This window comes from Notolepis coatsorum (genome assembly GCF_963971535.1).
Source record: "Notolepis coatsorum genome assembly, chromosome: 5".
NCBI classification, from domain to species: Eukaryota; Metazoa; Chordata; class Actinopteri; order Aulopiformes; family Paralepididae; genus Notolepis; species Notolepis coatsorum.
In genome coordinates, this window is record NC_140169.1 from 41,201,277 (window position 1) to 41,213,999 (window position 12,723).

Consider the following 12,723-nt stretch of genomic DNA (forward strand, 5'->3'; position numbering starts at 1 on the left):
AACAAGACAACCATGTTACAGCATAGACAGACGGGAAATAAGAGCAACAATGTAATTATACAATGGCATGCAAATTTCTCGATTCTGATTGGCTAAAACAGTCAAGTTACACGTCACATGGTTATTTGCCATAACTGGTCCTAGAACCCGCCCACAACCGAATTACGATCACTCTGCCAGTCATGGATTTAGAAGTGAAAGCAAGATGGCGGACAATAACCTTACGAATGGATATGTTGATAGGGTCATAAAGACTAAATCAAAAACGATTCTGTCACAGCGAATGTGTTAGTTTGTTAAACAATGTTGGATTATGTAATTGGTTGGTCATGAGTCATTGTGCAACCAAATAAATATTGCGCGAATTGATTGATTGATTGATTAATTGCAAAAAAAGAAATGTTTAACCTACTTTCTATAGAGGCAGCTGGGAGGTTCGCTGTTTTAAGTGAGCATGGATTATTGAATTGATTGATTGATTGATTGCAAATTTTATTACTGTCCGGTTTGTTTCCAACTGGTTAAGCTTGGCTGTTACGTATGGGGGTGAGCAGTGTTCGAATTATGAGGGGGCCAATGGGGGCTCAGCCCCCATAGCTAGAGTCTGAGCCCCCATAGTCAAGACCCCCTGTGGGGTCTCTCAAAAAATGTTTTTCTTTTTTTTTTTTTTTTTTTATGTACGAATTAGTATTATTTATGTTACCTAAATAAATTGTTAATAGATCATATTTTTCTTTTCAGTTTTTAAAAGAACTGAGTAATTAATGTTGTGGAATAGGCTGCATTTCACCTCCAAGCCGCTATGCGTCGCCCATGAGCGTCGCCCATAAGTTTAACGCTACTGCAACCTAGTGAAGAAGAAGCAGCAAGCAGCTGCTGTAAACAGAAGGCTGCCGGTCCGTGTCCTGCAACTGAAAACATAAACACTAAACAGTATGCCACATGCCGCCAAAAAAAAGGCTCAACCCGCCGCAGGCTGTACAAAGCTGGACAGCTTTGGTTTTATAAAAAGGCCAAAGACTGATGCTGTTAGTGCAGCAGCTAGCAGCGCTACTGTCACTGAAGTTGACACTGCTAGTGCTAGTACTAGTGTTAGCTCTGCTGCTCCTGTGCGCAGTGCACCTGTTATTGTTACCGCACCGGTTGGCGTCTAGTTGTTTACCAAACGGTTCATGCGTTTTGCGAATCTGATTGGCCACGCACGTTTCTGGTCATGTGACATGTGCGCCCAATTGCGTGACAAGCAGTGTCTTAGCCCATTTCCGCACCGAACAGCCTGCAAACGACCTAACGCCTAGTTTATCACTGGTTAAGCTTAGGCGACTCTTTCGCAGTTGGTTAAGGTTAGAGTTTGGAATCAGGGCTGGCGTTCTATCGCCATGCTCTAAGACAAACTCTAACCTTAACCAACTTCGAAAGAGCGCCTAAGCTTAACCGTCGAAAGAACTTGCCGTCACACGATTGGGCGCACATGTCACATGACCAGAAACGTCAGTGGCCAATCAGATTAGCAAAACGCACAAACCGCTTGGTAAAAGTAATGACGCCGCCGGCCTGCCACTGCCAGACCCGAGTCTCCACCACTAGACCTGGACTGTGCTGCTACTCAACCACCACAATGCTGGGGTCCGCGTCAGTGGAACTTTTGGGAAAATAAATATAGCTGGTTATTTGCCAAGGAGGGATGCATTGGCTGCCTTCCATGTAAAAACGTCAAGACATTGTTAAATAAATCATTTGGAGCCCATTTGGCAGAGCAGTGGATGAATGGGACTGTGACTAGCTCTCAGAGCAAGAAGTTGAGGAAGAAAATATACTTGCATAGAGCACAGTGATAGCATTGCTCATGATGTGGCGGCTGTAGCTCAGGAGGTAGTGCTAGTCGTCACTACTCGCTTTGGATAAAAGAGGTCAGTGGTTTGAATCCCGGCTCTTCCAGTCTGCATGTCGGTGACATGCTGCAGTAGTTACTTTTCTTCTTGTTGTTCTAAGAAGATGCTGCTACTTCTAATTTATTTTTCATTCAGTTCTTGATTACCTGTGCACATTTGTTTATAACATTATTTATTTTGATTTATACAAGTATTTATTTCATGTTCATTTTATTATCAGATGATAATGTTACTTACTGTATCCTGATAAATGCTGCTGTTGTGCCATACAACTATTTATTTTCCATTCGATTATTTTGTTAGTTTTTGATTTATAAGTGCAGAGACAAATAAATGTTAATTCAAGTTCATACATTTTGTCTAATTTTTCAAATAAAATTGTTGTATTTTATCAGATGCAAAATGCAAATAAGTAAATATGGCATTATATATCAGAGGTGAGTAAGAAAATGAACAAATATTGATGGTTAAGAATGAGACTGAATAATGACATCGCACAATAGTCTAATGATTAGACTGTTGTGTGATGTCATTATTACTTAGTTAGGCTAATCCTAATGAGATATTCCTCTAAATATGACTTCGAAAACAGCCACAATTTCAGGAAAAAAATAGTAAAAAAATTAAATTCAGGGGGCCCCCATAGCTCTCAGGTGATAATTCGAACCCTGGGGGTGAGTAGTAGTGAGTCCAATGGTGGAGGAGACAAGGAGAGACGGAGATAGGTAGCTATTTCTAAGGATGTGTCTTTATTAAAACACACAGAGCAGCGATAATCCAGGAAAGACGCCGGGCGTCAACAAAGAGAACATGCAAAAGTAATATAAGTGCATTGCGAGTGGCTCAGCAAACTCTGACCAGCTCCTTCCCACAAGGCGGACAGTAATAAAATGTGCAATCAATCAATTCAATAATCCACGCTCACTTAAAACAGTGCACCTCCCAGCTGCTTCTATATAAAGTAGGTTAAAAAAATGTCCTCCTATAGGGCAAAGAAAACTTTAATTTAAAAATGTTTAACCTACTTTCTATAGAAGCATCTAAGAATGAAGTTCTATAGAAAGTAGGTAAAAAAAATTGGATGTGTTAGTTTGTTGGATGTATTAGTTGAGAGACAGTTGGATGTGTTAGTTTGTTGGATGTCTTAGTTGAGAGACAGTTGGATGTGTTAGTTTGTTGGATGTCTTAGTTGAGAGACAGTTGGATGTGTTAGTTTGTTGGATGTCTTAGTTGAGAGACAGTTGGATGTGTTAGTTTGTTGGATGTCTTAGTTGAGAGACAGTTGGATGTGTTAGTTTGTTGGATGTGTTAAGTTGAGAGACAGTTGCACTTCTGAGCTGCTTCCACACGGAGGCAACTGCTCTATTTCTTTTTTTGGGAACTACTTTTTCTGCGGATGGTTTTGTCAATAAATCTTCAATTAATGTGCGTTTATTGTATAGCAATAAGGTTGGATGACATCGGTCATTGTATAAAAGCCATTACACCACGCGCAGTCATGGGTTATGAGAATTAGACCATGCCTAGGGGGTCTAACGACCCTCGGCTGCGCCTCGGGCCTAACTACCACCCCTAGGCATGGTCTAATTCTCATAACCCACTCCTGCGTGTGATGTAATGCTTTATTAACCCCTTCCTTCCCTTCCAACCAACGTTATTCATTTTGATGTGGCACAGTAACATAAGTCCAAGGTTATTTCGTATTGCACAGCCCTTTTATATTTTTATATTGCACTGTAAATAGGGAGGTGTGAACGTGAAAGTGAAACTTACTTCCCCAGTTTGCTTGAAAGTTTCTGTTAAGGTCGACGCCATGGCAATCACAGCCTCTGGGAGGATCTGATCTAGACTTCCTCCAGAGGCGGGTCTAAAACACACATATGGATGCACACACATATGCATGGACATACACACATGCACGCACACACACACACACACACACACAAATCAGTCAATTAATTAGTTAGTTAGCAACTAGAAAGTTACCTAGCTAGTTACATACTTAATCAGTTAGTTATGTAGTCAGCCAGTTGATCAGTCGTCAATTAGTCAGTTAGTTAGCTAGTTAGCTAGTTTGTTTGTTTTGTAATTGGTTAGTTAGTTAGTTAGTTAGTTAGTTAGTTAGTTAGTTAGTTAGTTAGTTAGTTAGTTAGTTAGTTAGTTAGTTAGTTAGTTAGTTAGTTAGTTAGTTAGTTAGTTAGTTAGTTAGTTAGTTAGTTAGTTAGTCAGTTAGTTAGTTAGTTAGTTAGTTAGTTAGTTATATACTCGGTTATCTAGTTAGTTAATTGGTTGGTTAGTTTGTTAAATTGTTAGTTAGTTGGTTGGTTGGTTAGTTAGTTAGTAGGTAGACTCATACAATGGTTTATCCAGGTATAGATTATTTAATTAGTAGGTAGACTCACGCTGGTTTAACCAGATATATTAGTCTGTTAGTAGGTAGACTCACTTTGGTTTATCCAGGTGTAGATTAGTTAGTTATTAGGTAGACTCACAGTCTGGTTTATCCAGGTGTAGACATATCCATCAACGTTGAGTACTGGAGTAACATAGAAGTCTAAATTCTGCAGCAACTCAGTCAACTTCTCACTGGTATTATATGACCTGGTGATCTATAGAATGAGAGAGAGAGTGGGAGAGAGTGAGTGAAGGTTTAGAAAGAGGTAGAGAAAGAGAGAGAGGGAGAGATTCTGCAGCTATTCAGTAGTGTGTGTGTTTGTGTCTATGCTAACCTCTTTAACAAACCACTGGCAGAAGGCCGGAGCGATCCATTCCCTGGCGTGGATACCACAGTCCATCCATACGGCCTTCTTCTCTATGCCCTTTGGGTTCTGAAGACCTAACTGGAGATACAGTAAGCATTAGAGCACAGCTTCCCAACCTTTTCCAAGTCAAGGACCCTCACATTGACACACATTAGGACCCCCTCATTGACACACATTAGAACCCCCATATTGACACACATTAGGACCCCCACATTGACACACATTAGGACCCCCACATCGACACACATTAGGACCCCAGCATTGATACACATTAGGACCCCCACATTGACACACATTAGGACCCCCACATTGATACACATTAGGACCCATACATTGATACACATTAGGACCCCTACATTGATAGACATTATGACCCCTACATTGATACACATTAGGACCCCTACATTGATAGACATTATGACCCCTACATTGATACACATTAGGACCCCTACATTGACACACATTAGGACCCCCACATTGACACACATTAGGACCCCTAAATTGACACACATTAGGAACCCTACATTGACACACATTAGGACCCCCACATTGACACACATTAGGACCTCCACATTGATACTCTGTCCTGAAGCTAAAGCAGTTTGTGTGTTCAATAGTAAGGGACCAGGATGTAAAGTACCTTGAGGAAAGTGATGTTTCTTCCCTCGAAGGTGCTTCCATACACAGTAGAGGAGACCAGGTCTGGGTTCTCTCTCTCCACGTCACCCATCCATTTATAGATCTAGAGAGAGAGAGAGAGAGAGATACAAATGAATCAATCTTCTCGTCTGACTCTGGGGACAATGGCAGTGACAAAGTGACAGATTTCCCAAAATGTTTCCTTTAATGTTTTTCATTTTAATCTGTAAAAGGACTATTATTCAATCATATTGATAATTGATAATAAATAGCTATTCAGTGATATTGATATTTGATAATAAATAGTTATTCTGTGATATTTTTGAAAAATGTATCTGCCTAACTGTTCTATCCTACTGAACCAACCTTATTTTATTTCCATTCCATAGGAACGATGCAAAATCAGGAGTTGCTACAGGAGTTGCTACAGGAGCTGCTACAGGAGTTGCTACAGGAGTTGCTACAGGAGTTGCTACAGCAGTTGCTACAGGAGTTGCTATAGGAGTTGCTACAGGAGTTGCTACAGCAGTTGCTACAGGAGTTGCTACAGGAGTTGCTGATTGATTGATTGATTGATTGATTGATTGATTGATTGATTGATTGAAAACTTTATTAACAGATTGCAGAATGGGTACAATATAGTACAGCTCAATACACACAATTGTTAAGGGGATGCAGACCAAAGAAAGACTTTCATCTTGTTTACATCAGGGTCCCCCATTTTCAATTAATCGGGACACTTAACCCCTACTGCTACAGGACTTACACAGTGCCAGACACCCTGCTCTGTTTGATGGCCATGTCTGGCCCCATGTACATCAAACACAAGAACATTGAACTATCCTGTTCGATACTGGATACGCACAGCTCCAGGCAGTTAGCCACAAAACGAATGCAAAATCAATGGGGACACTGTCCAGTCTGCACAAGCTCTGAAATAAATGCTGAAACCTACTCCACACTGAGTGCACCCAAAATAGCTTTCACCATTTATTTCAGGGCTGGCATTAGTTTGTGTCTGACTAGACCAGTGGTAGGCAACCTGCGGCCTCGAGGCCGCATGCGGCTCTTTAGCCAATCAGCTGTGGCTCCCTGGCCCAAAACTTTTTTTTTTTTTTTTTGGATATCGATATCATACTGTGACACTGAAATGAACAAATATTTCATCAACTAAGATATTTAGTCAACAAAAGGCTTACCTGTATGCCTGATATGTGGTGCGAAATTTGCGAACAACGAAAAATGTACTTTTAATTTTATAGATTTTCCACAAATAAGGGAAGGACTCAAATATACCTGAATATTTCAGGGTTTTATTTCAAAGTCGGTCTACAGACACCAGTGTTTTGTCTCCTCTTCTGTTTTTTATAAAAAAAATAGGTCTACACAGCCAGTATTTTTTCTCCACTTCATAAGAGTTTGAGGTTTTCCTTTGTTATAACAGGTAAAAACAGCAATTAAAAAGTCAAAATTTTTCTTTTTGTTGCTTTATAATCCCATTAATGCAACAAATTGTGTGCTATAAGTATAAAGTATAATAAATCGCAAATTACTTTGGGTATGCAATTGTCAGGCGTTTTATGCTAAATGTGGGGTATGCTTGGGGATATATAAAATGTTATACACTGTGTTATCTTCATTTTAAGGGTAAATAGGTTGTGCGGCTCCCTGAGCATTTTATTTTGTGGGACGGGGGAAAAGTGGCTCTTTTGATAGTAAAGGTTGCTGACCCCTGGACTAGACAGAGCTGTGGGCATCCAGTATGAAGAACAGCATGGACTGTGCTGAGAAAGGACTTTACTGACAATAATAATAATAATAATAATAATAATAATAATAATAATAATAATAATAATAATAATAATAATAATAATAATAATAATAATAATAATAATAATAATAATAATAATAATAATAATAATAATAATAATAATAATAATAATAATAATAATAATAATAATAATAATAATAATAATAATAATAATAATAATAATAATACTTTTTTTTATCCAAAGCGCTTTAAAATTTTGTTCCTCGCATTCTACCCATTCACTCACACATTCACATGCCGATGGCGGAGGCAACCATGCAAGGTGCCATCCTGCTCATCGGGAGCAATTAGGGGTTAAGTGTCTTGCTCAAGGACATATCGACACGCTGCCTGGCAGGGAAACTTCCGACTACCACTCTCCCTCCTGAGCCACTGTTGTCTTAAGTGAAGACAGGTAATAAATGGATATGTGTGTACAGGGCCGCCTCAGGGGGTGTGCGAGCAGTGCGGTCGCACAGGGCCTCGCGGGAAGGGGGGCCTCGCAAAAAAAAAATAAAAAAAAATAAAAAAAAAATTTTTTTATTTATTTTTATTTAATTTTTTTTTATTTTTTTATTTTTTTTTGCGAGGCCCCCCTTCCCGCGAGGCCCTTTTTCATCACAGAACTAAAATCTAGTTTTGCTTATATGCTTATATATTTCACATTAGACACGTTTGTAGAATGTGTCTGACTTGTTCCTGCCTCTGCGGCTCTGCAGACTGCAGTGTTCCGGTTTCTGCGGCTCTGCTGCTCTACAGATTTTAGGATAGTGTTTCCGGGCTCTTCTCGGACCCACGTGGTACAGGGATCTAATTCAGCGCTATTCAGAGGAGCGAGTGGATGTCTTTTCAAAAGCAGCATGGATCAGAAGAAATTACACCGTGGGCCAAGAAAGTCTCCTTCCAACTTTACCATTGATACTGCGTTATGGTGAGTTCATGCAACCTATTATATTCCCGCCGTGGATCTCTCTCTCTCTCTCTCTCTCTCTGGAGCCAAACTGGTCGACTAGCTGTAGCCTGTTGTAGTATGGAGTTAGTAGCTAACGGTGTGTGGCCTGGTGTCAGCGCCTGTATTGCTTTTCTCATGTTGTAGTTTCAGTGGTAGTGCGTTAGCTAATGGTTAGCGATAGCCGGGTTGAGCTAACTGGCTAACTGATAGCATCAAAGTAACGTGCGCAGCCGGCAGCTAACGTCGTAGCTAAACAGCTAACTGGCTAACAGTTAGCTGTTTAGCTACGACGTTAGCTGCCGGCTGCGCACGTTACTTTGATGCTATCAGTTAGCCTAGGCTAGAGTTAGCTGTTAGCTTGTGCTACGACCATTGACATTAGCCGTGAGAATAGCAGGGGGTTCTGGCACTCTGACTACGATATCATCTTTGACAGAAGATGTAGTCGGGCCTGCACCATGACAAGGCTCCGGCCATAGCATAGCTTTTTGTCCCGCCAGCGAGAGGCCTTTCGTCAACGTGGAGACCTGTGTTGCGGCCTTTCGCCCTGCGTTCCTTGGTGCAGGTAAGATTAATGAAAATGTAATGACATTACCCCACTCTTCCTTCCTTCCCCTCCCGAATGTTTTGTTAATAACGATGTTTTTTTCCAGGCAAAACATATGCTACTTCACAACATTTGGAGATACGACATGTGCTGTGTGTGAATGTCTTGGTCGTTTGTGTAGCTTGGGTAGCGTTGGGCCGTTGGCCAAAGCTGTGTGTGGCCTGGTGTCACAGTACCTGGCTAGCCTATTTAGCTGATGTCGGCCATTGGCTCCTTGCTGCTTTGTTTTCTCTGGTATAGACCCTCTTCTCTTTGGATTTAAGTGTTGATCTTTGTCCTTTTGGATCTCTCATACATGCTCTCTCTCTAACACACACACACACGACAAACACACATGCTCTCTCTCTCTCTCTCTTTCTAACACACACAGTCTGCCTATGGCGGCCTTTCTCGATGGCTAGGCTGTGCTCGCTGAGTCTGTACCTAGTCAAGGATCTTCAGTCACAGTGCTCAGGTATTCTGCCACTGTGTACTCTCTGTTTAGGGCCAAATAGCATTTCAATTTCTTTCCAATGTGTCTCTCTCTGTACGGGAGCTCTCTCTCGCTCTCTCTCTTGCTATATGTTAACTGTATCATGCCCAGCCTCGGGCAGCGCTATTATTTAAGAATATGTTGACTGTATGAAAAAAATATATATATATAATTTTTTTTTTTTTTTTTTTACCGTTTTGGGGGGGGGGGGGGGGGGGGGGGGCTCGCGTTTAAATCTCGCGCAGGGCCTCGCATTTCTCCCAGGCGGCCCTGTGTGTGTAATAGATTAATGTTTTAACCAATTACAGCCAGTGACTTAGACTACACCTGAGCTAAGATGAGCCACACTTTAGATAACATCTGGGTAAAATATATAAATAGATTGTACATTTATGCCTCAGTGCCTATACACAGACACTAGATCTGGCACTCTGAGCAAATATCTGATTGCTGTGACTTAAGATTTGATGTAACTGCTGTCTCTATCGGTGTTCATTAACAACCTGGATAAATGTGTCAAAGAAGAGAAGTTGTTGCGAGAGTTGATTGATTTCCATACATTTCCATATCAGCTCCAAAATGTAACCTTTAAATGTGAGTATCCTACTCGACAGCATAATATATCAAATGACCTGCAGTAAAGAGTTACTTTGGTGGCACAATAATATACAAAGCATACAAATATACAAAACAGGATTTGAGTATAGCTGGTGTCTCACCTCATCCATCGGGTGGTACTTGGTGTAATCATAACTGCTGTTTGACCTGGGTTCCTCCACAACACTGAAAATACAAATAATGTTAAAGGTGCTATAGACAACATTCAGCCACTAGATGTCGCACTAGAGCATCATCATGTCATGTATCCACTCAGGTGCATTCCACCTGGGGAAATTGTAAGTAGGGAGGGGGATACATGCAACATAATAAAATACTGACAAAAATTATAATGGAGCTCTATGGAGAAACCATGACACTCCCTTGACTAAACGTATAATGGGGCTCTATGGAGAAACCATGACACTCCCTTGACTAAAGGTATAATAAAGCTCTATGGAGAAACCATGACATTCCCTTGACTAAACGTATAATGGAGCTCTATGGAGAAACCATGACACTCCCTTGACTACACGTATAATGGAGCTCTATGGAGAAACCATGACACTCCCCTGACTAAAGGTATAATGGAGCTCTATGAAGAAACCATGACATTCCCCTGGCTTACAGTATTATGGGGCCAAACCAGAGACGGACCACTAGCATAGCTTAAAACTCCGGGAGAGGTGTGGTCCCTATCCGCTTCCATCCATTTGTGCAAAGATAGGCTAGCTTGCAGCCGGATATTGGAAATTGCTATCTATTAGGGACTACCGATATTATCGGCCGATATTGGCATTTAAATGTGATATCGGAAATTATCGGTATCGGTTTTTAAAAAAAATTACTTTTTTTTCTCTTTACATTTATTTAACCTTTATTTACCCAGGCAAGCAAGTAAGAACAAATTCTGATTTTATTTATTGTCAAAAGTACACATACTGTTGTGTTAATTCCACGACAAGAGATATGTAATGTTAATTACCTGAAATTATTCAGTTTTTTGAGGGGGGAAATCCTGCATATATATCGGTATCGGTTGATATCGGTTGATATCGGTATCGGAAATTAAGAGTTGGACAATATCGGTATATCGGTATCGGTAAAAAAGCCAATATCGAACATCCCTACTATCTATCTTATTATCTGACTCTGGAGAAGACGGTGAGCACATTTCCCATAATGTTGACGTGTTCCTTTAAGCATGTAAAGGTAAACAACTCACCTGTTGGACACTCCTAAACCACTCTTTAAACAAAGTAGCAACAATACCAGCCCACAAGAGTTCAATGTATTCTCCATTCTTTCTCTATTTCACTATGTCGCTCTGTCTCTCTCTCTCTCTGTTCTACCGTTGCTCTGTCTTTCTCTCTCTTGTGTGTTCACAACACAGTCTATGCTGTATACCTATCTATGCTAGCTGTAATCACACTGGTGGGCAGGTGTTCTCTAATCAACAATATTGCTGACATGTGGGAATTTAAAACACTTTTATTACCCTTCTCTGCACACTGGTTTTAAATAGTTAAGAAACACCTATGAGTTGATAGCGAAACCATTATATATTAGTTAAATATTAACAGAACAACATCATATACTAGAAACCGCAAAAGCTTTCTCTTCCATCTCTGTCTGAACATTTGGAACAGACAGCAAAAAAGGATCTTGAAGTCAGAATATCTAACTGTAAAGTATGCGTCTGTCTGCGTGACTGTCCTTACCTTTCCTTTGCATATCTCAAGAACCGCTCACCCAATCAACTTCACGCTCTGCGAGTGCATTGTTGAGGACCCAGGGGAGTACAGTGTCGAATTTGGTGCCATTACATTTTTGCCAGATTATGGAGCTATAGTGCGGGTCTGTCCTTAGCATATCTCACGAACCATTCATCTGATCAACTTTACGCTTGTCAAGTATATTGCAGAGCACCCAGGGGAGTGCAGTGTCAAATTTGGTGCCATTTCGCCTGATGGTGGCGCTATAACAACAAACTTTGCACATATCTCGAGAACCGGTCATCTGAACGACTTCATTGCTGAGGACCCAGGAAAGTGCAGTGTTGATGCACAGCATGCACATCCAACTGGTTTTTAAGGTGCAGGACTGATTAATTCAGAAATGAATAAAATAGAGCAATAATATACTTGAGGTCATGCTGCATGGTTTATTGGTACCTGTGTGCAACTCAAATGCTTTGTTCCATAATATTATATTATAATATTATATATTATATATATAATAATATTATATGAATGGAAGCGGATATGGACCACTAGCCTAGCTTAGCACAAATTAATGGAAGCGGATATGGACTACTACTAGCTTAAAACTCTGTGAGAGGTGCTTGCAGCCGGATAGCTTTCTACTGAACACACAGAGAGGAAATCTATCTTCTTGTCTGACTCTGGAGAAGACAGTAAGCACATTTTCCATAATGTTTTCGTGTTCTTTTAATGCAGCGGTTCTCAAACTACGGGTCATCATGACCCAAAGTGGGGTCACGGCGGGTAGGTGACATTGCACATGACACATTGGCAAAAAAATTAAATGAATTAAGAGAAAAACCGACGAGCCCAACTCAGACAGTTTTCCACCTACTATGATCATCTTGAGGCGGAGATGAGAACACAACACAAACATAGATGATCTATGTAGTCATAGATGATCAATTTTAATGATCATCATTAAAAAATAATCACTCACTCCATTCTATTTGGACAGATTGGTTAGAGACGAATACCCAGTGGTGGTCATATGGTTGTTTAGGACACCTGCTGCCTTGACAAACAAAAGGCATTGGCAGCTAAATAGTTTCCCTCGCTTAGCCGAACCAGTTAGCCATTTTGTTGTTTTGTAATTGTCGACATTAAAATAACGTTGTCCCTTACTCCCTCTCGCCTGAACAATACACGGTTGTGGTGTCGCCGGGGTGGGAATCACCAGAGGCCTCACGACACGATATTATCACGATACTTAAGTCACGATACGATAG

At 40.6% G+C, this 12,723-nt stretch overlaps 1 protein-coding gene across 1 annotated transcript in view; it reads right to left on the reverse strand.

Annotated features, from left to right (window-relative positions):
* Positions 1–11,512, reverse strand: part of LOC311228155 (carboxypeptidase O-like) — a gene marked incomplete at both ends in the record, with an annotated part of 117,508 nt that extends 105,996 nt beyond the window's left edge. Inside the window, 6 exons of the mRNA XM_084314068.1 lie at positions 3,666–3,759; positions 4,385–4,501; positions 4,622–4,732; positions 5,295–5,396; positions 9,854–9,917; positions 11,484–11,512. Coding sequence (XP_084170194.1) covers positions 3,666–3,759; positions 4,385–4,501; positions 4,622–4,732; positions 5,295–5,396; positions 9,854–9,917; positions 11,484–11,512 — 517 coding nt within the window. The remainder of the gene's footprint in view (positions 1–3,665; positions 3,760–4,384; positions 4,502–4,621; positions 4,733–5,294; positions 5,397–9,853; positions 9,918–11,483) is intronic.
* Between the last annotated feature and the right edge of the window lie 1,211 nt (positions 11,513–12,723).